The 26,015-nt window shown below is 41.8% G+C and overlaps 2 protein-coding genes across 7 annotated transcripts in view; one reads left to right on the top strand and one right to left on the bottom strand.

Moving 5' to 3' along the window:
- Nucleotides 1–3,313: 3,313 nt before the first annotated feature.
- On the bottom strand, nucleotides 3,314–4,527 carry Capza3 (capping actin protein of muscle Z-line subunit alpha 3). The gene has a single exon (NM_017164.2). The coding sequence runs from the start codon at nucleotides 4,422–4,424 to the stop codon at nucleotides 3,525–3,527; it is 900 nt and encodes a 299-aa protein (NP_058860.2). The 5' UTR covers nucleotides 4,425–4,527; the 3' UTR covers nucleotides 3,314–3,524.
- Nucleotides 4,528–4,630: 103 nt separating this feature from the next.
- Plcz1 (phospholipase C, zeta 1) overlaps nucleotides 4,631–26,015 on the top strand; it is a 56,063-nt gene continuing 34,678 nt past the window's right edge. Inside the window, exons 1-5 of one of the 6 annotated variants that reach the window (XR_015685726.1) lie at nucleotides 4,639–4,751; nucleotides 5,319–5,473; nucleotides 6,278–6,401; nucleotides 19,785–20,016; nucleotides 25,489–25,690. Coding sequence is in view for 4 of the 6 variants with exons in the window: in XM_087658514.1 (XP_087514640.1) it covers nucleotides 5,442–5,473; nucleotides 6,278–6,401; nucleotides 19,785–20,016; nucleotides 25,489–25,690 (590 nt within the window). In the remaining 2 variants the exon portion in view is untranslated. Of the gene's footprint in view, nucleotides 4,752–5,318; nucleotides 5,474–6,277; nucleotides 6,402–19,376; nucleotides 19,532–19,784; nucleotides 20,017–25,488; nucleotides 25,691–26,015 lie in introns of all 6 variants that reach the window. The other 5 variants (XM_087658514.1, NM_001012234.2, XM_087658515.1 and 2 more) reach the window with 5 other exon arrangements.

Raw genomic sequence — 26,015 nt, 5'->3', positions numbered from 1 at the left:
GGCCCCTGGGCTCACCGGTGAGGAGTTATCTAGATCAGGATAACCTCTGGGAATGCCTGTGAGAGACTGTAGGATAGAGTTAATAGAAAGTGAAGACCCACACTGAATGTCCCAATCCTTGGGTGTAGATTTGGATGGTGTGAAAAGGGGAGAGAAGCTGAAAAAGGGGCCTTGCTGCCCTTTCTGTCCATGGATGCAGGAGAGCCTAGCTTCTGCCACGAGCTCTTCCCCGCCATTGATGGACCACACTCTCAGACCGTTAGACGCAATAAACACCCCTGTCCGTAACTTGCTTTTGTCTGAGCGTTTTGTCATAGTAGTGGGAAAAGTAATACTATAGATGGGAGCCTAAACGTGTCTGCAATTTTCCCACAAAACTCTTGGATCCTGTTCTGGAATGATCTAGAAAGTCACTTCTACACCTGTAACCACGGACTACTTCATGTTTTTATTAAAGGGGTTACCTGATAACGTCATTTCAGTTCAGGAGAACAGCTTTATTTTCTACTTTATTTGTGAAATCCCATCTGCCCTCTTTTTTTTTTTAACTAAGAGGTGAAATCCTGACTTTGGTCCACACTCAGTGAGTGGTGGAGATGGCTTTTACTGGGCTGTGAGTTTTCTGGGAAGTGATTTTTAGGTAAACAGAAATTAGGCACGCTGTTTTAAGATTACAGTAATATTTCGTGAAATGTGGTTTAGACTGGTAGACTTCGTATCAGAGATATCTCTGATACTTGTTTTAAAATGTAGATATCCTAGGCTAGGGCTTGTAGTTCAGTAATAGAGGGCAAGTGGCCTTTGGTTTAATACCTAAAATATGAGAGAGAGAGAGAGAGAGAGAGAGAGAGAGAGAGAGAGAGAGAGAGAGAGAAGAGAACAGACATACAGAGGCACAGAAAGAGATAGAGACACACATAGAATATTTCTGGATGGGCTCCAAAATGTGTATTTTTGAAGACATACCCAGAGAATTCTCAAATCAAACTAAAAAGCCAGGGGTGAGGAGATGGCTCAGCAGATAAGGTGCTTATTGTGTAAGTATGCAGATAGGAGTTCAAATCCCCAGTACCTGAGGAAAAGATGCTGGCATGGCCATCCATCTATAAGTGCCATGTGGAGACAGGAGAATCATGGGAACTCACTGGCTAGCCAGTCTTGCCACGTTCTGGGACTGAGGCTACAATGAGACACTCTCAGAAAATGAGATCGAGGAAGACACCCAACATAGACATGCAGCTTCCACACGTGTGTATATACTGTCCCCTATTCCTGCAAGCACAAGCATGTAAACACCATACGAACACAGATGTAAATAATAAATAATAAAATCCCCGCACGGTCTCTTGTCTGCCCCAGTGTGTACAAGACAGAACCGGAGATTCCTTTCAGTTGCATGGACTCAAGATCCAAAGCGATTTTCTTTTCAGATCGGTCAGGATTGGAGAATGGGACCTCCTGACTCCTCCCCTGTAATCTTGTTCTCCGTTTTGGATGGGATTCACTGGAAGAGCAGTAAGTAGCAGGAGATCCCTCTTCTGGGCCATCTCTTTGTGCTGTGCTTGCCCACAGAACTGTTCAGCAGAGCCCATCACTCCTGTGTGCAACTTGGTTTTCTCTGCTGTGAGCAAATGTCAGGCAGAAACAACACAGCATAGGAAGGGGATCCCTTAGTCCATGACTTCAGAGAGCTCAGTCTCTGATCATGGGGCTGTTGGTGTTTGGACAGATCTCATGATTTGCGAGAGGGGACTGTCACTTCGTGTAGACATCAAACAAAAAGGAACTAGATGACAGTTTTAACCTTTAAAAGCATGTCTCATGTCTCTGGTACTTGCTCCTTCTGACTAGGCCCAAATCTCTAGAAGTTTCCAGAAACTCCCCCAAATAGTGGCATCAGTTGAAAACTAAGTATTTAAAACTGGCCCTTTGCCATATGATGGGATCATCTCATCCCATCTTCAAATCATCCAGATAGATGGTGTATAGAGTATGTCCTTTAATCATCTGCAGCAGCCACTGTACATGCTAATCTGAAATGTTGTCCCTAAGCTGGTGGCCTCAGAGGTCTCCAGGGGGTCATGAGTGTATAGCTTTTATGAGCGGGAGTAGCAAACTTATAAAAGAGATTCTGGAGAACTGCTTTGCTTACTTTCAAGGTGTGCTGTGTAAAAAGGAACATTGCCCATGGGGAAGCAAATATTGTCTCAGCTTGCATCTCGGTCTTGGATGTTCCAGGGTCAGACTGGTGAGCGCTAATGTTTTAGTATCAGCTACTCATTTAATGGTAATATTGGTTTATTTTATTTTATTTATTTCATGTTGTGTGAATGGAGTTTGGGGCAGGGGGATTTCTGGGGGTCACAGGACAACTTGTGGGTGTCGATTTTTTCCCACCATGTGTGTTCTTGATGGAGCTCAAGTTTAGAAATGGTAGCAGGGGACTTTACAACATGCCATCTCCCAGACACACACTTCACAGTATTTTACTGTAGCAGCCTGAGCACATCAAGATGTTTTATGTCTTGATGATTGAGCAACTTGAGACCTCTTATATTTTTAATGTACAAAGGGAATAATGCTAGAACCAGGCAGATGATAAAGTATTGTTTGTAAAACATTAGTATGAAGTTTGCAACGAAGCAAGCATTACACAGGTTTGTAGGGATGACTTTACATTGACTCAGCTACACAGGGTTTCTAGATCCTGCTATTCTAGAAGCCCAGAGATTCACAATCCCACACCCTCCTTAGGAGGGGCACAGGAGGGATCAGAAAGGAGGTAGAAGCAATTTTACTAATCCTCCTCATTTTTATTATATGTGTCTAAGTGTTTTGCTTGTATGTGTAGTCAGTGCTGTGTTCTCTATAACCCTGTGAGCTCTGGGACTGTGTGGGTGCTGAGAATTAAACCTACCTCCTATGGTTGGATAGCCAGTGCTCTTAACTACTGCGTCACCTCTCTAGTACCATGACTGAGAGATTTGGTATTAGCTGGTTTTCATAGAATATCCAAACCCAATGTCATTTATTAAGGTTCATTCAATCCTGGTTGTTCTCAAACTGAATAGAGTAAAGTGAAGTAACATTTGAAGAGTGATGTGCACACCTACCCAGTTCCAAAGAGAGACTGAATTCACACACACGCAGAGACGCAGGCATACAGGTGCAGAGAGACACACAGAGTACAACCCCCCAACACACACACCACTACACACAGGCACACAAACACAGCAGTCATGTAGACTCCATCACGGCCACCTCCCCACTCTCGAATTATTTTAGGCTCTAATAAAAACCTCTGAGTTTGTTGTGACAGTTAACATTATGAAATGTATTTTTACCCTTTTTGCCATGTTGGTGAATACTGACTGGATAACATGATTTCTTGTTCTTCCCCCTCTTCAAACTGGTATAGGCTAAAGACAGGCTTAGTACTAGTCCAAGAGCTTCTCAGCACTATCTAAGCACTGACTTCCCAGAAAGCACTTTGGCTTGAGACGATAATGTGGAGCAGCAACCTTTTATATTATCCAGTTGCACAGCACACTCCTGGAGTAAATAACGTATCCTAATTTGGGGTACATCACCAGATTCAAGTCAGAGAGGATCCGTTGCCAGTCAATCAAAGTGCGTGTCACTGGAAGATCCCTCCGTAATATTTTCCTCAGGGCTTCATTAGACAACTCCTGTAGTTCTTCTATTACAGCAGCTTGAAACTTATTTTCTTGTTCTTCCACAAGCCTTGCGAAACTGAGAGCCAACTGGGCTTGGTTGACCACCTCCAAGCTCTCCTTGAGGTCCTTGGAGACTTCAACATGAAGGTTGACACATCTGAAGTAGTGAGCTTGCACAAAAATCCTTCCTGTCACTTGGGTTAGAAACGGGTTTACCTGGAAGATCCACTTAGACTTCCAAAGACCATTCCAACACTCTCCATTGTCATAGCTGTGGTCTTCAATGCAAGCTATTAAGAACTCCTTGTTTTTGACTGTTTTCCTCAGCACGTTGCAGTTGCCGTTTGGGTAGTGATCGTTCACGTAGAGTTTTAAGGCACACATAACAACAGATCTCAGGTACTCGGTCTCATTCCGAATGATTCCGTGGCTTTGGATGTCTCTCAGCTGATTCTGGAGCAGGTCAAACCTGAAAGAAAGTTTGCTCTGGTAGTCAAAGAACCGGAAGTCACCCATCACATTGTGGTGAGACAAGAGGACTGGATTGCCATCGATGCAGAGTGGGACACAGTATTTTTGGCAGTGCTGATGACCTGCGCACTCACCCTGGTGGTGCATGAGCTTCTCATCTCGGATAAGCAGACAGAGATCATCAAAGGCATTCACGAATTCCCCAGGAGGAGCCTGGATTAAGAGTCTGTGGATGACCTTTTCTTTGTCTTGCCTACTTAAGACGCTGAGTGACATGTCTAGTTTCAGGAGAAGCAAAGCTTCTGAAGTGAAGGGTGTTCACAGGGTGAGAAGAGGATCCATGGGATATCTTGCCCATTCAAGGTGTTAATCATTCAAGCTTTAGAGCAGTATGTAGGACCATGAAGAAGGGCAGTCAGTCAAGCTCTGCATATCCTGGTGAAGTCACAGAGAAGCATGGAACTTGTAGTGATGTCACAATTGAGTGCTCAGAACCAAAGAAGAAAATGATAGTCACCTGACGGTATGGGGTTCAGCCAAGAAGCTATAGCAACTGTGAAGGTTTTAAGAACTTAGCTTCTGGACAAGTCTTCTTCATAAGCGGTATGTGTTTTTCTGTGTCTGTTACGTGTTGTTGGCAGTCTGCAGAAGTTGCCTGGGGTTTGAACTGACTTAGCGTTGGATAGTCTGTGGTCTCTTCAACTGTCATATGGTACTGATCTCCACTCAGGCCCTTAGAATAGCTGCCCCACCTTCAGGGTAAACATTGTGATGAAAGGCTTGAGGGTTAGAAACAAAATAAAATGAAGATACTATGAAGGCTGAGAAATCACCAAGCTTGACAACCATAGTTTGGTTCCCAGGACCCAGATGATGATAGGAGAGACAGGACTCCTATAAATTGTTCTCTGACCTCAATGCACCATTACAAAAAGGGCACACACACACACACACACACACACACACACACACACACACACACACACACAGAGTTTATTGAAAATGTGGGATTAGAAACTCTCAGAACATAAGCAGTCAAGTATTTTAGGCAGGGACCACATCTTTCATGTTCCCCATGCCCTCTTTTTGTGTTATGTGTGTCTGCTTTGAGCACAGGCAGATCTGCAAGAGCAAAGGCAACAGGCTGTGTGTTCTCTGCCTTTTCCCTAGAAAGGAGGCAGCGGTGAGAACAGCTGATGACTATCGTAAAAAGGCAGAGTTACTTCTAAGATTAAGTGACACCTTAGACGAAGAGCCCTCTATGGGAGGACACGCGACCCAGATCATGAAATCATGGAGAGCCATTATGAGCTCGCAGAAGCAAGATATCCATTCTGAAGGTCTCTCTGTCTTGTTTCCCCCCTTGCTTTGTTCCTTTCTCTTCATGTGACTCTCCCTCTTTTCACAGAGTCCTGAACTCATGTCTGCCATTTAAGTATGAACCTTCTGCTTGTTTTCACAGTCCTAAGCCTTTCTGGGTTTCCTTAGACTACTGTATTTTACCGTTGTTCTTGTTATGATAAGAAAAATGCATTTTCCATATTGAGCCATAGCCATTAAGGTTAAGAATTACTCATTAGTTTTAACAACTTAAGATTGAGCGGAAATTGGAGCAACTATCACCCGTAGGACATTTGACTCGCATAGTAATTACACCAGTCAGAGTCACTACTGAACGCACAGTAACCTATGTTTAATAATGTTTTATGAATGTATCCAATGCTCTGACTTCTGTAAGATTAAGTGTTGATTTTCTCATCTTTCTTGATGAGAGAGGTCAGGTGGGTGAGAGAATCTCGGAGTCCATGAGCTCTCAGGATCAGACTTTCAGACAAATAGTGTATAATAATGGAATAATGAATTTCCCAAGTGCTGACTTTATTTCTCCATTTTTTTAAAAAACAGATGCTATCCTGTATTTTAACTGGGTTATGCCTTTTTATATCTCTCACACCTTTCCTGTAGTTGAAAAAGCTAAACTATACTTTATCATAAATAGTATTTATTTACAACTGTCTGAGCATAGGGTAGATGAACCATTAAGGCCACGGACAAAATATTTCTTTAAGGATTTTTAAATCCCTCAGTGAGTGACTTTGAGAATTTCCTTAACTCTCTGTGCTTCGTACATGGTTTATGTCAAAGATTCAGGATTATTTTAGAGGTGGAAAAATCAGCGCTGGAATTACTCACAAACTGCTCGAGAAACTTGATTTCCCATGCCATTTTGCTCATGTGAAACGTATTTTTAAGGTGAGATGACACCCTCTCCCCACTTGTTCCTCTCTATAGTTTATGGCAGTGTAAGTAGACATTAGTAGATACTTCAGTACTTGAGAAAATACACATGGAGCCGGAGAGATGACCCACTGGTTAGGAGCACTGACTCCTCTTATAGAGGCCCTGTGTGTAGTTCCCAGCATGCACTTGGTACCTCACAACTGCCTGTGACTCTAGCTCTAAAGAACCCAGTGCCTGGTCTGACCTATTCCAGCTCCCTGAAGTACATGGCGCACATATGCCCTCAGATACATGAACCTAAGTCAGTGTTGGAAAATACATGCAGAAAAAAAACAGAATAAACTAATGGCTGTTACAGTTTGAAATAATGCCAGGTTATTGGCTTGGAACAATTTCCAGAGTATATAGAAATGGTCACACCAGATCTGGGATAAAGGTCAACATTAGGACTGTCTGAACTGGGATTAAATGTAAAAAGTGAAAGGTCGTACTTCATCTTGATGGCATGGGAGAAGTAAAAAGCTCCAATGAACAGAGTAATGGAGGCGGGCACAAAAGGTGTTGTGACCGAATACTACACTCGTAATCCTAGCGTTTGGGGGCCTGAGGGGGCAGAGGAAGAGCTCAGGGCGAGTTTCAGCTATGCTTTGGGTTTCATATTGGTCTGGCCTACATAGCACCCGCTTTAAAAAAGAATAAACAGCCATCACAGCAAATAATGAAATAACTGACAAACCATAGCATTAGCAAGACAGAGAAAAATAGAGAAGGCTGAAAGGAATAAATTAGTAAGGGAAAGAGGAGACAACCGACACCACAGGATTAAAGAACATCATGAGGGGACAGGAACCACCAGAGAGCAGCAGATTGGCCAACTTAGAGGAACAGAGAAATTCACAGAGCCTATGAAAACCAATAAAAAAGAACTAGAAACTTGGACAGACAAATAGTAATAGTAGTAATAATAATAATGATACTACTACCACCACCACCACCACCACCACCACCACCACCACCACCACCCAACCACCACCACCACCACCACCCCCACCATCACCACCACCACCACCACCAAGTCATTAAGTAAAGAAAAGCCCAGGACCAATTAGTTTTTTAGGTGAAGATTTAGGTGAGGAGTCAAGGCTCATCCTCTTAAAACACTTCTCCAAAAACAGAAAAGAAAATGATTATAATGCTATTTTATAACCAAAGCAAAATCCTGGTATCAGAGCTGAGCGTGAATGCTTCAGAAGCATTAACTATAAGCCAGTATGTTTGATGAACACGGTTACAAACTTCCTCAGCAAAATCTCAGCAAGTCAAATTCACCAACCTTCAAGAAGAATTCTGTGCCGTGACCCAATGGGAGTTGTCGTTCACATGCAAGGAAGGCTCAATATACAGAAAGCATTCCTATTCCCTATGTCTAGAAAAATGAAGGAGAAAATGAAAGTACACAATAACCTTCAAACACTTAACTCTTTTTCTTTTAATTAAACACACACACACACACACACACACACACACACACACACACACACATATATAATGCTAGAGCTGGGGAGATAGTTCAGTAAGCAAAGTGCTTGACTTGAGGACATGGTTTTGGATCCTTAGTACTCATGGAAAAAGCCAGGATGTTGTAATGAGAAGGCTAGGCTGATTCTATGACAGCGTTCAAATTGGCAGTTAAGGGGACTAGGCCTAAATCTCTGTGTCCAAGAACTGGTCCTCAGAAGCTGCCCTGTTAACTGACCTGAGGCAAGGTCAATGGGTCAGCAACAGTTTCCAGCCTTCCTCAGCTACTTCCTCAGATACAGTTTCCAGACCTCCCAGCAAGTTTCCAGCTCCCATACCCCAGAAATGGAATGTCTGCAGAGATGAACACAACAGATTAACATAGAGGTCACCTACTCTGAAATTCCTGAGTGTGCTTTAAACCAGGTCTACAAGCTCCTTGGTTATCCCTCTATTCTGGTAATGGGGAGACCCCAGCATGCTTGACATCTGATGAATAAAACAATCTTTGCGTTTACACACTATTTGAGTCTGGGGTATCATTCTTCAGTGAATCATGGACACAGGCTTGTAAACCTCGGGGAGGTAGAGACAGGAAGATCATTGAGTCAGTCATTGAGCGCCTGGTTCCATGAGGCACCCTGTCTCCAAAACAGTGTGGGAAAGTGACTGAGAGCAACACCTAATGTTGACCTCTGCCTCCATGCACACACATGCATTTTGTACTTATACATATGCATGAACATGCACACATACAAAACTCTCAATGAAACTGTATAAAAAGAAATGATCTTAAGACAAAACCAAGCAAGCAAACAAAAAAAGCAAGCAAGCAAGCAACCAACCAACTAACCAACCAACCAACTAACCAACCAACCAACCAACCATCCAACCAACCAACCAACCAACCAACCATCCAACCAACCAACCAACTAACCAACCAACCAACCAACCATCCAACCAACCAACCAATGAACCAACCAACCAACCAACCAACCAACCAACCAACTAACCAACCAACCAACCAACCAACCATCCAACCAACCAACCAGTCAGCCAGCAAACTAACCAACAAAACAAACAAACTGCCACCAGAAAACAAACAAACAAACAAACCTCTAAATCAAAACTAACCAACTGAAAAGCCACAAAACCCAGAAACAAACAAAAACTGAAAACTGAAACCAAACCAAAAGTCAAAACAAACCAATGACCTCAAACATTTAAGACTTTTCCTCTGTGAGCTGGGACAAGCAAAGGTTCCCACCCCAACTATTCTAATGTAAGGTCCTGTAGGAACACTGCTAGCCAGGGAACGCTAGTTAAGATGGCAAAATAAAAGAGATTTAAATGGGAACAACAGAAGTAAAATGGTCTCTGGTCACTGGTCATCTTACATGGAAAAACATTTTATTTTTAAACTTTGTTTTTATAAAAGTCTGTGAGCATCAATAAATCCAGTAAAGTGGTAAGACAGCATCAAGTGCATAAGCCATTGCATTTCTACTTAGCGGCAATGAATCGCTCCAGAAGAAATCAACAAAACAATTTTGTTTCCATTAATATCAAAATGAATCAAGTACCTAGGAATAAGTTTACCGCAGGAGATAAAATACTTATTCAAGACTAGAAACATCAACAGAAGAAAGTTCAAAATACAGGAATAAATTGAAAGATACTTTGTGTGAACATGCTCATCTTGGCAAAAGCCGTCTACAGATCCAGTTCTCTCTCTCTCTCTCTCTCTCTCTCTCTCTCTCTCTCTCTCTCTCTCTCTCTCTCTCTCTCTCCTTTCTCTTTTTCCTGATTAGTAAGAAAAAAGATTTTCCAATTCTTAATGGACCAAGGAAGATCTTGTATGGCCAACATAATCTTTAGAAAGAGCGAAGTTGGAGGCAGCTTTCAAAGTATAATTTGGTTTCAAAATGTAAGTAAAAGTTGCAACAACCAAAATAATAATATGGTCATGGTGCTAGTAGCTTTCTAATAAGTCTGTTACAACTTCCCTCTTACCCAGGTGTACAAGCATATTTATTTATCAAGTTTTAAGAGAACAACAATTGAGCAGTTATTACTCTATTCTAATCCTCTAATCTTTTACCTCCCATCCCAAATCCCTAAGATACTTGTATTTTTACGGCTTTCTCTGCTCTCAGTGTGTTTCCTGGACTCTCTCTGTGGCTGAATCCCCTAATTCCTGCCTGGCAGGAACTCCAGCTCTATTCTCTCCACCACTCAGTCATTGGCTGGTAAGCTCTCTTCATTGACACATCAGGGAACAACTGGTGAGCTGGTGTTAAGATCGAGACAGGAGATTACTCTCTCAATAAGGAGTACAATTAGATATGGGGGAGACAGAAATCAGCATTTGAATCTTCACACAGTGCACCATAACATTTTGCCTACGCAGGTGGACGTAACATAGGTGTATAAACAAAGGAAACAAAATCATTCTTATGCAGTCAGTGATCGTCAGCAGGGGTGCCACACACACCCGAGGTGAGGAGATTCTCCTCAGTGGGTAGCACTGGGAAGCGGAGTGTGCAACCACATGTAAAGCTCACAACTGGACTGTAAGAGTGCACACCAACTAGATTCAAATCACATTATAGATGCAAATATCAGACCCCAACTAGGAAAATGCTTGAAGACAACCTAGGAAAAACATCCTCTTCACGTCACTCTTCATACTGGTTTCTAGAACAGACACACAGGAAACCAAGGCAAAGAAGACAACAGGATTATACTCAGTTAATGGCTTTGGCATCACAGAGGAAGTGAAAAACCAAGGAGGCAACCTACAGAGAAGAAAGTTACAGCAACATCGCCAAAACACACAAAGAAGTTACAAAATGCCGTAGAGGAGAAAAGGATAAATAATGTTCAAAGGTAAACAAAGGGACTGTGTGTAGTTATTCAAAAATATGCAAGTAGGCAACAGGAATCTGAAGAACTAAACCAGCCATTAGGGCAGGGCAAGCCGCAGGAGACGTGTCACAGCTGGTGGAGTGACATGTGTATATGTGTGTACCATAGCAAACATTCTAGTAAGGATATGGGAAAAAGTGAGTCTTGCATACTATTCAAAGGCATGTAGATCATTGCATCCATTGTATAAATTATCATGGAGAAGACCCCCAGAAACTTAAGCATAGGACTGCTGTGATACAGCTACGCCCCTGAGAGGTCTGTAAACAAACCCTGAGTTTGCCCTGAATTCCTACGCTTACTGCAGTGCATCGACATAGAGAAGACATGGAAGGATCTGAGGTGTCCCTCAGTCTAGCGATGGGTCAGGAAACCATGCTGTATCCATAATGTGGACTAGTATTCACCCTGGAGAAAGAAAGGCCTTCCACTCACAGTCACATGAGTACACCCAGAAGAGGAACTAGGTGCAAGAAGCCAGACAAAGGGATAAAATACTTCATGATCTTACTGATGAGAAGAGTATGAGATTTTCAAATTCACAAGAGCAAAGGGTGGGCTGCTAGTCAGGAGTGACCAGTATGTGGGGCAGTAAGCTAGTGTTACTCAAAGGGTACAGCCCCAGTTTACAATACAAAAAGGTCCTTGAGGTATAATTATGGGAGATTGTCTGCAGTATGTGAAATTCCATTACAGCCATAGAATTGATGAGTAGATCTTATATCGGCTGTTCTCTCTCTCTCTCTCTCTCTCTCTCTCTCTCTCTCTCTCTCTCTCTCTTTCTCTCTCATACACACACACACACACACACACACACTTGTGCACATGCATGCACACACAGAGGGCATGTTTGAATGGAATGGACATATATATGGTGTTCACCATATTCTATTAATTTTATAGCTATTCCCTAATTTATATGTCAACTTTAAAAATTTTTACAATTATTTGTGTGTGCGACTATGTGTGCACAAGTGCCACAGTGTGCATGTTGAGGTCCAAAAGCAACCTCGAGGAGGGTCAATTTTCTTTTCACCCTGTGGATACTGAGGATTGAACTCAGGTTGTAAAGCTTAGTGGCAAGCTCCTTTACCTGCTGAGCCATCTCACTGAACCAAAGTATATAAATATTTAATATCAATTTTGCCCAAACAATGTAATTTAAAGAATTTGTAACCAAACTGTAGTGTTCCCACCACTCCTGTAACACATAACCATAGGATTGACCAAGCTCTTTTGGCTTGCCTGGTCTGATACCACGGCTGTCAACGAATCAGCCTTTGATGATGAGGTAGAAGAGTGGGTGATCATTGAGGAGTACAGAACACGGGAAAAGAGCACTCTTTGCTGAATGCTTTGATGATGACCCAGGCCCTAGAGTGGTCCAGCTTAACTGGACTTCAAGGCCCGAAGGCAAAGATTTCAGCATTCATCCACTCGTTCTGGGAACACGCACATAGTATGAACAGAACCACCTGGTAATATTGTCCACTCTCCCCTAATGATGATGCTCAGTGTGATGCCTTTGGGGAATTCATAGGTTCTGACTCTGTGGGGGAAAATTGAAATAGAAATCAAGATCAACCATGGAGGAGAAGTAAACAGGGCCAGGTACGTGCCACGAAACCCTTGCATCAGGGCCTGCTACTCTCCATGACTAAACTGTAAGGGTTTGTAATGGAATACATTGTTTTTCTATATAAACAAAGAATGAATAACCTGGAGAGATACTTATATTTCACTTATTCCAAGGGAGAAACTCTACTGAGATTTCTTTGTTTAAAGAGCTAGCATGAAGGATTTTGCCTTGATTCTCTCACTATGCATCAGAGGGCAAAAAATAAAGCAAGAAGACAAGGGTTTCAGTTGAACTTTGTCCTAGAGAGTTGACAGTTTCTTTTTGAGAATTAGACAAAAAAACAAAACTAAACAAAATAAAACAAAAAACTGCTAGATTGGCCAATCTAGATAGTTAGGGACATTGAGCCTCTAAATGATATTCTTGGAGATGAGGAATCAGCTCATGTCTAAATTCATATCTGAACACAAAAGGTTTTGTTCCCCTCCACAAGACTTTTTACAGCTAGGGTTTTATAACCCAGTAGCATCTCCTAAGAGGGAGAGAGCCGTGTTCTTCCTGATTTAACAGACTCTACTTGCTATAAATATGGAGACAGCAATGTATTTTACAAACCATACCAGATATGAACAGTTGTAGACATCTATACATCCCCATATTGCTTTGGAGTTCTCTCAGACACAGAGGATCGGAATCAGGGTTGCGTCAAGCACCTCCGACATGGAAAGTACTTTGCAGTGTGGTTAGCAGTTACCAAAGCATGGATGTGAGTCACCAGTGGAAATTTTACTGTTCAGACGTGGGCATGCCTGATGTTTATTTTCTTAGGTGAAATAGTTTTGGTGTTACTATGACAACAGTGCTTATGAAATTCAGGGGCAGAAGGGCCAGTGGGAATGGTTCACTGGGTGATGGCACTTACTTTCTAGAACCCTCGTAGTGGGAGCAGAGAACTGACTTTCCAAAGTTGTCCTCTGGCCTTCATATACGCTATAATACATACCCAATCATGTAAGTATATAAATTAATTTTTTTTTAAAAAAAATTAGAGCCAGAATATTCTTAGAACACAGTTAAAAAAAACCTTAAAAAAATAACCCCATGACCCTGAGAACTTTGGAAACAATAGGGAGGTTTGTGGTAAACTTATCTGTGAAAACGGTTCTCAGCTTTCTGATACTTTGTTGTGTTAGGTAAACTGACATTAAAAAGGTTGACTAAATAAAAACGTAAGGAATGTGTGTTGTATGGCTGAATTTTTGTGTATGTCTTCAGGTTAATCATCTTGAGCACTCAAGTCCTTTTTGGCATACACATATATGTATTGTGAGCACGCATGTGTGTGTGCATACTTGCATGTGTGCATATGTGTGTAGCAGTCTGAGCCTGAGAACGGTATCTTCTTGATCACTCAGTAGTTTATTTACCAAGGCAGCATCCTTCCACTGACCCTGAGATTTCAGATTCTCCTAGGCTGACTATTCAGTTGGCTTGGAGGAACCCTGTGTCATTGTGTCTTGAGAGCTGGGATTACACGTGGTCTGTCACACCTTCCCAGCTTTCTAGGTAGGTGCTGGCCATCTGAACTCCAGTCCTGATACTTGTCTGACAAGTGCTTTGTCTATTAAACCATCTCTCTGGTCCAGAACAACCATTCTCATTTAACTCTAATTGCTGATTTTTTTTTTCCTTCATGAGTCCACTTTCTCTTCAGGTAAATCTAATGAAACAACACTGACTTGGGTGACTAAAATCTGGCAGTGCCTCAACATATAGAGACTTTAGGCTTAGCTACTGTTTTTGCAAGTCATAAACATCCTAAGCAAATTTCTTAGCAAATTTCTGTGAAATGAGGATATGAATCCCAAAGGATTGTTGTAGTCGTAAATAAGACATTTATGACTTGTCCATGTATAAGGCATTCACTTCCTGAGGAGCGAATGAAGTTGTGTTAGGAATTACTCAAAATGCATTGATTTCCTAAAGAGCTGACACAGATTATGGCATAAATTTATTGTCTTACAAGGTGACTTTTTATTACAAATTTGGATAAAAAACATTTACATTTATGATCTTGGCAATATGTTCTAAAGTTCTTTCTACAGGATGAATTATTGAGTAGTGACTCGAGCAAAAATTTATTAAACAATTTTTATTATACTTTTACAAAAAGATTTATTGCTTTGACTTTTAATGGTCTTTAATTTATAGCATTATAACATTTTTATAAGCAATATTGCATGCAACTTCAATACGCAGAGCTAGTCTTCGATCATACCTCTGCTTGTCGGTCAAGTATGAAATTATATCCTCTTGAATTTTAAGAATTTGTTACTACAGGACTTAGGTCTTCATAGACTTCATAGTCTCTAGGCAATTAGCAACCCTTGATGAATCCATAGCTCTCACAGAAAGTATTCACTGTGGGAAAGGAGGAAGGCATTTTCTCTGGAGAGAAAGGGATATTGAACTTCCTCTTGAGTAGGCTGGGATGAATGTCCCAGAAAACCTGAAAGAATCTAGAAGACGTGGAGGTGGCGTTCTTTATAGACCAAAGAATGAGGATCCATGTGCATGCAGTGCACAGCAGGAGAGTTTAGTAACTAGAAAGGAATCGAACAGGCTGGAGTAGGATCCCTGGAATGGTTGGGGAGAAAAGCTGTTTGGTGCCGGAGGGAGGCAAGCTTTTCTTTCTAGCCTCTGCTTTCTCTTCCTCTCCTTTCTTTGCCTTTTGTTCAGCCTCTTGTGTTTCTATCCTTTATCCTCCTCCTTCTCCTCCTCCTCCTCTTCCTCCTTCTCCTCTTGTTTTCTTGCAGTCTCCTGATTGCCCCTCTCCTCCTCTCTTCTTGCCAACTTCCTCTCCTTTTCCCCATCCTCTTGCTTTTTAAAGCTTCATTGCCTTCTCCCTTCTCTACTCCTAATTTTCAACAGTTTCATGTGGTCCAGGAAAGCCACAGACTCTTGTACAACTGAGGATGAACTTGAGCTCTTGATCTGCCTGTCTCTACCTCCCAAATGCTAAGAATATAGGCACACGGCAACACACCTGGCTTGATATTGGGAATCTTAAAGGACAGACCTTAATTTAAGTTTTCTTTTGTAGGCAATGTACAATCATTAAAGTTCTCGACTAGGAAAAACAAACCAAATTTTTTTTTATGAATAACCTGGTAGCACTATTGACTGGAGGTTAGAACCTGGGTAGGGGTACTTCTCACAAACTCACAATCTTGACCCATTCAACCACTTTCACTGTGCCTAGTTCACCTGCCTATGACTTCTGACCTTGTTAATCCTTCCCAGATATTCTCTCCTCTTACATTTCCTAGAAGACAACAGAAGAGTCCTATCTACCCTTCACTTGGTGGTGATCCATTGAGACAAGATTTACATTCACTCTGTCTGAGAACTTTATATGTGAGCTGCTCAATCCACCAGTTGGCTACTTGGGATATTATTTTTCTCTTCTTGTTATGGGTCTGTCTGCTGTTAGATGGCCGTGAGATGGCTCATTGGGTAAGGGAGCTTGGGACCAAGACTGGTCATCTTAGTTTAATCTACAGGATCTACGAGGTAGAGAAAAAGAACCCAGTCTTAAGGGTTATTGTTTGATTTCCACATGTGTGCAATGGTAATGTACACACAAATAAATGTACTAAAATATACATTTTCAAATTCATGGAAACTATTAGTAAATCTGAAACTTTTACATGAATGGTAAGATTCTGAATGCCCTCAGTGAAGCACTCTTTAAAATAACAAGAATATAAGAAATAAACTCATTGACCGAGTTGGATGTTTAACACAACCTGGGTCACAGATCTGGAACATTTTTAGGGGTTGGTCTGGTGCTGTGTATTCAAATGCTAAACTCTAGACCTCAAGATCTGGCTACCCCCACGAGCAGATTTTCATGTACACTAGCTTTTGTAAACCTTGACCCCAAGTTTAAATCCATTGGTTAAATAAAAGTGTCTATGGCCAATTACTGGGGAGAATAAAGGTAGGCAGGGTTTCATTTACTGAGCTGGGATCACAGGTAGGGACCACAAGAAGAAGAAAAGGAAAGAGGATGGTAGAGGGAGGAAAAGGAGGGAGAAGGAGAAAGAAGATGGCAAGAACTGGAAGTTTCCATTAGATGAGATGGACCAGGAGCATGTGGCAGAATGAAATGCCCTGAGGACAAGCTGATGAAACAGAAAAAAACCCCAGCAAGATTCTAACAGCAAGTACTTGGGAGAGTACAGCTGGGAATTAACAGTCTAGTGAATAGAGAAATAAATTAGTGGTAATTTACCCAGTAATTGTGCTAAAGGTCATTTAAAATATTCATAGGACTCTGCCTTGATGATTGGGGGTCTGGCTGGGTCATATTAATAACTAAATATACTTAAAAAGCATTTACAGAGCATACACATGCTACAGATTTGCAGACCCTAGCAGATTCGGAAGTCGAAGAATGACATCCTATACCAAGAGTTCAGCTTCTACCACACAGGGTAAACTAATTCAGGGCACCTACTCTGTGAGGTACAAGGGTGACAGAGCAGAGACTGTCACTGACATCTTCAGGGTCCTATGACAATGTATACACAGTATAGGTTGGGTGTCATGAAGACAAGGGTAATCCGGATAATTGAAGAGAGGGGTGAAGTGATCAGGTTTTCATCTTGGGTACTCTTTACAGGGGACATACTAATATGACAATACCGAAAGTCAGGTGTTTTAGGTCTCAACCTCAAGCTTGAATCTTCTCCCTCATTGTCTTTCTTCCCCTGATCCCCCTCTCCTTTTCCCACTCTATTAGCCCCCCTGGCTCAACAGAACGACCCTACTTATCGTGTACGGCTTCTACTTCTGGTATTTGACTTGGGAGCCACAGTTGTCTTTTGGCATGGGTTAGTTGAAACAACTCTGTGGATCTGTGAGATTTTGTTTGGTCTCTGTTCCAACATTTTAACACACCAAATTGTAACTTTCATTTACCAGGAAATAACACACATTAAAAAAAAAATAAAGTCAGCAGAGGCCATTCGAGGTTTGTGCCTTGATTGGACATAACAAAACTTGTGTTACTTGGTGGCTAACACCTAGGTAAAACATTTAGAAGTTTTGATTTATTGAATCAAGCGTAAGAAAAAAATTTGGGAGTAGGGATTCACTTTGAATTTTTTAAAAAGATTTATTTATTTATTTCATGTATGTGAGTACACTGTCACCAGAAGAGGGCATCAAGATCCCATTACAGATGGTCGTGAGCCACCATGTGGTTGCTGGGAATTGAACTCAGGACCTCTGGAAGAACAGTCAGTGCTCTTAGCCACTGAGCCATCTCTCCAGACCCTCACTTTGAAATTTTTAATTAAGATTTTTAATGAAGATTTGAATGGACTGAGTCTAAAACAAAATAATTTTAATTCTACAATATTCACTGTTAGGGACCTCAAATTCCACGATTCCAAACCGATAATCAGAACCATGTTAGTTTACTAAGTGACAAAATGTTTTTGAGCTTATTTAATTTTAAGGTGCTGTATGATTTCCAGTACTCTTGAGACTCAGGCTATGAGTCGAGAAACACAGATAGTGGCTCTGCTCCAAACTTGTCCCATCTCCGTTTCCACTAGCAGTGGCTTGGCACTGCTGTTCCACGGTGCTCCCTGTGTGGGCGGGGCAGCACCCCACTCTGAACAGACTGGGTGCCCTTCACTTTCATTCCCAGCTCAGAGTGCTGCCTACACTCTTTACTGTAGAGACATTTCTGATACCACCCTCCCCACCGACCCATAAAGTCTTCCCAGGGAAAAGACAGGGTGATTTCCAGTGTGTGCATCTTCTGTCGTACCCCAGGGGTTCTGCAGTGTTGCACACTCCATAGATAAAACTTCCGAAGACGAGACACAGCTTGGCTGGAGGACGTCAGGGAGCAGGCATAGATAATACTCGACAAGTCACCCCATTCGGTTCTACAATTTGGTGAATATTTTCCACTCTTACAGCAGCCTGACAGCACGGGTGGGGCTATCCATTCCTCTTTCTCACAAGTTTCAATAAGAAACTTAGTGAGCTTAATTTGCACCTCCACAGTACCACCACACTTTGGGATTTCAAAGACAGAGTCACCCTTGTCAGGTTTGACCTCAACCTGGTGGCTCTCCAACCAGGGGGTCTTTGCATTCAAGGTTTTTACAATGGCTTGAGAGAGTTGGTATACTTTCCAAGAGAGTTCTTTTTGAAACTGCAAGTCCTCAGTTGAATTTTCTGTGGTGTGTGTGTGTGTGTGTGTGTGTGTGTGTGTGTGTGTTCATTTGCAATATGATGTTCTGCCACTGTGATTATAAACCTTGCAATGTCAAGCCCTTCTGAATTCTTCCATAATTTCTCTGTTTTTATTGTGTGTTTACCATTTCCTAATTGAACTCCATTTTCTTCAGTTTTCCATATCTTCCCATCCTTAATAAATAATCATACCACGGCTATCTTTAAATTTATTTTTTGGAATTGAATTAATTGATATTTTGAGGCAGTGTCACATGTAGCCAGTCTCTGTCCTTACACTTGCTTTGTAGCTAAGGATGACATTGACTTTCTTTCTGGTCCTCATAGGCACATTCTGCAATTATAGACACGTAGTACTAGGTCAGATTTATGTGGCACTGAGGGTTACAGTCCAAGCTTCATGCCTGGTGGCTAAACAGCCACAAGCGGAGTCATAGTCCCAGCCCTGTTTCTACTTTGGTGAGATTTTTTTCAGGACCTCAGAGTGGCTTTTTGTTTTGTTTTGTTTTTGTTGTTGTTGTTTTGTTTTTTAAATCTGAGCCCAGCCCGTGTCCTTATCTTTTATCTCATAGGGTTTAACTATAAATTTCTCACACCTGCCAGATGAACCCACTCTTTCTAGGTAGAACCCATCGGTTGGTTTCTGTATCAAACTTTAATAGTCGCTGCGATTTCTTTTCAAGGTGCTTCTTAATGGCTGCAGCCTCCATGGTCCGCCACGATCCTGAATGTGTCTGACATTATAGTCCAGGCTATGAATTGTGAACACAGGATCATGGCCTGCCTGGTCCAGTTTATGGAAGGAACTGAAGTGGAATGGACCACACAAAGGAAATACGTAATTGAAAATCAGTTTACAATCTTATCTTCCTCCACAGCCCTTCCTGCATTCTCTCTGTCTTGACCTTTGACCTTGACCTCTGATTAGCCTATCCTGACTTTGGTATCACCCCACAGGTTAATGCATTTCATCATCAGGAAGGATGAGTTTTAACTTGCATGACTCACCATCTTGTACATGAATTCTGTGACAATTCCTTTGTATTTTCCATTCTTCCGCTGTGATCCCACCAGTCGTTTTTTTTTAGTAGGAAAATGACAGACATAACCAAGGAAGAATCACCACCGAAGATTTTAGAACCATCTATCGGTGTATTGTACATAGAGAAGAGATCGTTGAGATTTTCAACACGTATACTGAAAACAGGAAAATTCTCCCCGAGGACAGTCTGATTGAATTTCTAACCCAAGAGCAGTATGAAATGGAGATGGATGAGTCCAGTTCAGTGGAGATCATCCAGAAGTACGAGCCCATTGCAGAAGGTAAGCCACTTACAGTTAAAACCTGTTAAAACCTGTCAGCGTATTCATTTGGAAAGAGCTCTTGTGAATTACGATCATCAAATTAAAATTTTAGGGTGGATGAGTTCCTAGTAAGTATAAATGTTGTTTTTTTTATTTCTAAGAAGATACACTTTTTTTCTGAGGAGATAATGTGTAGCAATGGTGTCCATCTGTACTGGGTTGGTTATGTCTCTTTTAACTGAACTTCTGGAGAGTTCAGATCCTTGACTGAAAGGAAGATGACAGTTCTATTACCTGTGCCTATAAAGAAAAGTATCTTGAAGGACCATTGAGATGGCTCAGCTGTTAAAAGTACTTGCTTTTGTGTATGATCCCCGGAACCCACATGGTGGAAGGAGAATGAACTATTTCTGCAAGGTGTTCTTGGGTTTCCACATTTGTGCTGTGACAGCAGTGCACAGGTACATGCACACATACATACACATGTGCACACACATTGCACACACATGTATGCACATGCACATTTGCACAGACATACACACATACACACATGTGCAGACATACACAGATGCACACATGTGCACATTACATACACAGGCACATACATATGTGCACACATTCTAAAGTAGTATATGTACGCACACACACACACACACTCTAGAGTGTGTGTGTGTGCGTATGTGTGTGTGCGTGTGAGAGAGAGAGAGATGGGTATGATGAAGAAAAAACTGAACTAAAAGAAAACAATTACAGGCAGTCTGCCATCTTATGCATTCTGCTATTTAAATATGTTGAAATAAGAAAATATGAGACTGTGAAATGGGTATGTGAGAAGTACATGCATGTACAAAATGATGGTCTGCCCCTGGGTCAACACTGTTGTCTACATTTGTGCTAGCTTTCCGTCGCTGTACCCCACACCTGATACGAACAGCTTATAAGAAGAAGATCTTGGTGGTGGCCCATGTTTTTAGATGTCTCAGCCCATGATTGGCCCTGTTGATCCACACATGGAGCAGGGCAGTTTGTCACATGTGTGTGTCTGAGGAATGGGAGTTTGTGGCAGTGAGCTTACTGCGTGGCATGAGTTCAAATATGTAGCTGCCTGAAAAACAGACTTTTTTGGATGTCAACTACCAGCGTGTCTCTGACAGTCTTTCCATCCCTTCTTTCCCGAAGATCCCTGAGACTTATGGAGATCAGCATGATACGTAGTTCCTACTTAGGACTAGGGGGCGCTATAACCTCTTATTCTCTGTATGCTGACTGGTTGAGGGTCTCTGTGTTTTTTTTTTTTTTTTTTTTGTGGTTCTTTTTTTTTTTTTTTCTCGGAGCTGGGGACCGAACCCAGGGCCTTGCGCTTCCTAGGTAAGCGCTCTACCACTGAGCTAAATCCCCAGCCCCCGAGGGTCTCTGTGTTAATCGTCATCTTACTTCAAGGAGAATCTACCCTGATGAGGGTGGTTAGAACTTGAGGCACGAGGGAAGGGGAGTTTCCCAGACAGGCAGAGGCAAATCATGGAGGACTTCACAGCCGGAGCTTCAGGACAACATTGTGCCTATTGGGAAGACGGTGTGCGCTGTGCTGATGCCACTCTACTTGTACTTGTACCGCTCAAGCCCCAGCATGGCCTGAAAACCACTGGCCTTTGTTGCCTTTGCAAAGCATAAAGAGCCTGCGTCAGTAGGTAAAGCAGCTAGTGGCTCTGTCACCAGTACTAGCTGGAAAGTTCGGCTGACCTTTTCTTCCGTTTATAACAGCCAGCTTTCTCTAAGGACGTTGGGAGTTGATGGATGGTCTGTCTGAAACCCTTTATGTTGCTGTCGGTTAGAAACAGTCGTTTGCAGATGGGTACTTTCAGTAGCAGTGACTTAGTGAACATTATAAAAGAGTCACGCTGGCCCTGTTATCTCTGGGTGGTAAATTACAGGTACAGAAGGGTAGCAATCGACCCTGTGGAGCTCTATTTTCATTTAATTTGTGCATTGCCTTGCTCTCCTTTCAACTTCTGTGTTCTCACCCATGGTAGACAGCGTCATAACAGTCAAGTCCTCTATATTATTCGTTTAATCACTGATCAGTTTATTCTCAGCCACTGTAATGCACGATCTTATGTCCTTACTGCTAAACTTCCATATTCCATCTCCCGTGTACCAAACTAGCCTTTCAAAATCCACAGAGGTCAATTTTCATTGCAATCTAAAATATTTGTAGAATATTTTATTTGTAGGAGTGAGTGAGCACGTGTGTGTGTGAATGAGTGTGAATATGTGTGTGTGAATGTGTGTGTGAATGTGTGTATGTGAATGAGTGTGAATATGTGTGTGTGAATGTGTGAATGAGTGTGAATGTGTGTGTGCGTGTGAATGTGCATGTGTGTGTGAATGAGTGTGAATGTGTGTGAATGAATGTGAATGTGTGTGTTAATGTGTGGATGAGTGTGAATGTGTATGTGAATGTGTGTGTGAATGTGTGTGTGTGAATGTGTGTGTGCTTCAATGTGTGTGTGAATGTGTGTGTGACTGTGTGTGTGAGTGTGTATGTGTGAATGTGTGTGTGCTTGAAGGTGTGTGTGTATGTGAAAGTGTGTGTGTGTGTGAATGTGTGTGTGAATGCATGTGTGTGTGTGTGTGTGTGTGTGTGTGTGTGTGTTAGAGACAGCTTTCATGAGTTTGTTCTTGTCTCTCCTTTTACAGTGGGTTCCAGGGGTGACACTCAGGCTTGCCTATCAAGTACTTTTGCCAATTGAGTCATCCTGTGAGCTCTCTGTCTAGGGGTTTTAAGCGGCATGGAATGATTTTGATTTCTACTGTATCCTTTTACTGTGTGTGTTCATGTGTGTTCGTGTGCATACGGAGGTTGATGTTGGGTGCCATGCCGTTTGCTCTCCACTTATTTTCTGAGATAGGGTCTCTCACAGAATCTAGAAGTCACTGAATTGGCCAGGCTTGTGACAATCAAGGCCCAGGGATTTCCCAGCCTTTGCCTCCACAGTGCTGGGATTAAAGGCTGCCTTTTCATTTCTAACATGAGCATTGGAGTTTGAACTCAGGCCTTGATGTTTGGACAGCATACACTACCAAAGGAGCCATCTCCCTAGTCCCTTGCTGTCTATTCATTATTAAATGCGTTTATTTAATTATTCAAGAGTTCAAAGGGACTGCAAGCCAAATCCAATGAATAAATTAATACAAACTGTTACTGTTAGTTTGCATGGTGTTTTTGTTTGGAAACATTTCCATATTTGTGACTTAATGCGGCTTTGGAACAATTCATGTGTAAAATTTTAGGTGTTTTCTTCCAGTTTCTATTTTTTGGCTAGCATAGCAGCAGCAGGGGTTGCTTTAGTTTGCTTTTCTTTCAGTGACAGAGTTTTGAAAGCCATCTTTTCACTTCCCTTCAATACCACACACGCTGTGTGACTTACATATATCACTCCATTTTCATGTCACTACATGTATTTGTATATCATTTTATTTCTACTTATGTCACTACGTTTTTATGAGACATCACTTTCAATGGCTACTTAGCATTTTTCTTACGTTTGAGCTTTTATTGCTTCCTTCCCCCATTTAGTAAACAAAGCTAGGATTAGTCTTAAGTGTACCACTCTTTGTCTTCCGAAGGACTAATTCCTAGAAACTGACTTGGTTTCAAAGGACTAGACTTTGTTCTAAAGTAAAAGGGCCAAGACTAGTCAAAGTCACTCTAAAATGAAAGGCCCAACTTTAGTCTAAAATGAATATGCTTTTTTACTTTCTTTTGGAGCTGAGCAAGTCAACAGCAGCAACAGCAACGGACATTTACAGAGCTAAAGGCTCTGTACATGGGGTGAGCTTTCTGGTAACCACCTTCCATCCACTGGGAGAGCTTAACCAGCATCCTCCAGGTCACACAGCAAACAAATTCAAACCCTAACTGTCTGGATCCAGAGCACACGGTAATAGTTTTGGTGTCCATTAAGAGGGTAAACATGCAGAGATAATTAGTGGTAGGGGATCGGAATCTGCCTTGCATGGAGCAGAAATGTTCACTCCTCAGGATGTGTATTGGTTGTGTACATCAGTCTTGTGTGTGGCAGCTTCTCATATGACATCACATGCTCGTGAAGGGGTGGAACGCACAAGTGAAGCCAAGCACACGCGTCCGATGAAACTCTATGGGAAGCTGTGGGAATGAGCTGCCTGCCACTGGATGCAGGCACAGGGATAAATATCACAAAGAGAGCAAAGAAATAAAGGCATAAAAAACCACACACACACATATACACACACACACATACACACACATACACACACATATACACACACATACACACACATAAACACACATACACACACATACACACATACACACACACATACACACACATATACACACACATACACACACACATACACACACACATACACACACATATACACACATACACACATACACACATATACATACACACATACACATACATACACACACACATACACATACACACACAGACACACACATACACACACACATACACATACACACACAGACACACAGACACACATATACATACACACACACACACACTAGGCTGGAGAGAGAGCTCAGTGGCTTAGAATTGCTGCTCTTGCTGTGAACCAGAGATAAGGTCCGAGTACCCACACTGCCTATGAATCCAGCTACAGTGGATCTGACACCCTCTTTTGGCTTCACATACACATATATATGGGCATGGGCACACATGCACACAGACCACAAGAATAAAAGAGAATCTTTTAAAAAGCATACATGTGTACTCACATGCACATACATTTTGATGTGTGCACATGCATATAAATTAAAAATTTAAAAATCTTACAAAAACCAACAAAAAGTATACTATATGAATCTTTGCATATAAAGTACACAAAGAAAGCTAATCAGAGTTTTATACCTCCACGAGCTGAGCTGGGGTGATAATCAGAGTTAGCAGGGGACTGGCTCTGGTATCACAATGCTCTGCTCTTGGAGTCAGACCAGACACAGAAGCCCATTCCTCTAAACAGACACACTCCTATATATCTGTAAAATCAAACAAAATCAAAGGTCATAAGGCAATGTGTGCTTGGCTGTTAATATGGTCAAAGTAAACGAACTAGGAAACTTTGTTCCTTGAGGCCGGAGAGGTGGCTCAGGGGTTATGAGCACATAGCTGTTCTTTTGAAGGACCTGAGTTGGATTCCCAGCACCTACGTGACAACCCACAACCATCTGGAGCTCCAGTTACAAAAGATCCAGTACCCTCTTTCAGCCTCTGCAGGTTCCTGCATGAATACGGTAAACAATCAGATGCAGGCACATGCACAGATACAAAGAATTTATTTCCCCAAAGGGTTAAGAAATAGATTAATATTAATTCTACATTTCTATTTTATAAATATGTTCTACCACTAGGTTTAGAAATGAGATGTAAAAGTTGTAAGTTTCTGATGGTATATCTGGACCCTTCTTACTTATTTTTATAGTAAAGAACGAGCGGCAGATGTCAATTGAAGGTTTTGCAAGATACATGTTTTCTTCAGAATGTCTACTGTTTAAAGAGACGTGTAACACAGTGTACCAAGATATGAATAAGCCACTAAATGATTACTATATTTCATCGTCTCACAACACATATTTGATATCTGATCAAATATTGGGACCAAGTGACATTTGGGGATATATAAGGTACTTATTTTGATTCTTTTTAAATTTTTCATTAATTAAATATTTACTTTACATCCCTATTGAAGAGTCCCCTTTCTCCTCCCCTCCCCTTTTCCTATCATCATCTTCCCTGTCTCTTCAGAAAAGGGGAGGCCTCTCATGGACATCAATCTGCTTTGGCAGATCAAGATGTAGTAGGACTAGGTGTATCTTCTCCTACTGAGGCTGGACAAGGCAAAAGGAAAAGGGAAAAGGGATCAAAAGGCAGGCACTAGAGTCAGAGACAGCCCCTGCTCCTGCTGTTAGGGGACACACATGAAGACCAAAGTGCACAACTGTTACATGT

This window comes from Rattus norvegicus, chromosome 4 (assembly GCF_021556685.1).
Source record: "Rattus norvegicus strain SHRSP/BbbUtx chromosome 4, alternate assembly SHRSP_T2T, whole genome shotgun sequence".
Taxonomy (NCBI): domain Eukaryota; kingdom Metazoa; phylum Chordata; class Mammalia; order Rodentia; family Muridae; genus Rattus; species Rattus norvegicus.
This window is presented reverse-complemented; position numbering and strand designations above follow the sequence as displayed.

Coding starts and splice junctions, on each gene's coding strand:
- Capza3 (NM_017164.2), bottom strand. CDS start 4,424: ATGTCACTCAGCGTCTTAAGTAGGCAAGACAAAGAAAAGGTCATCCAC.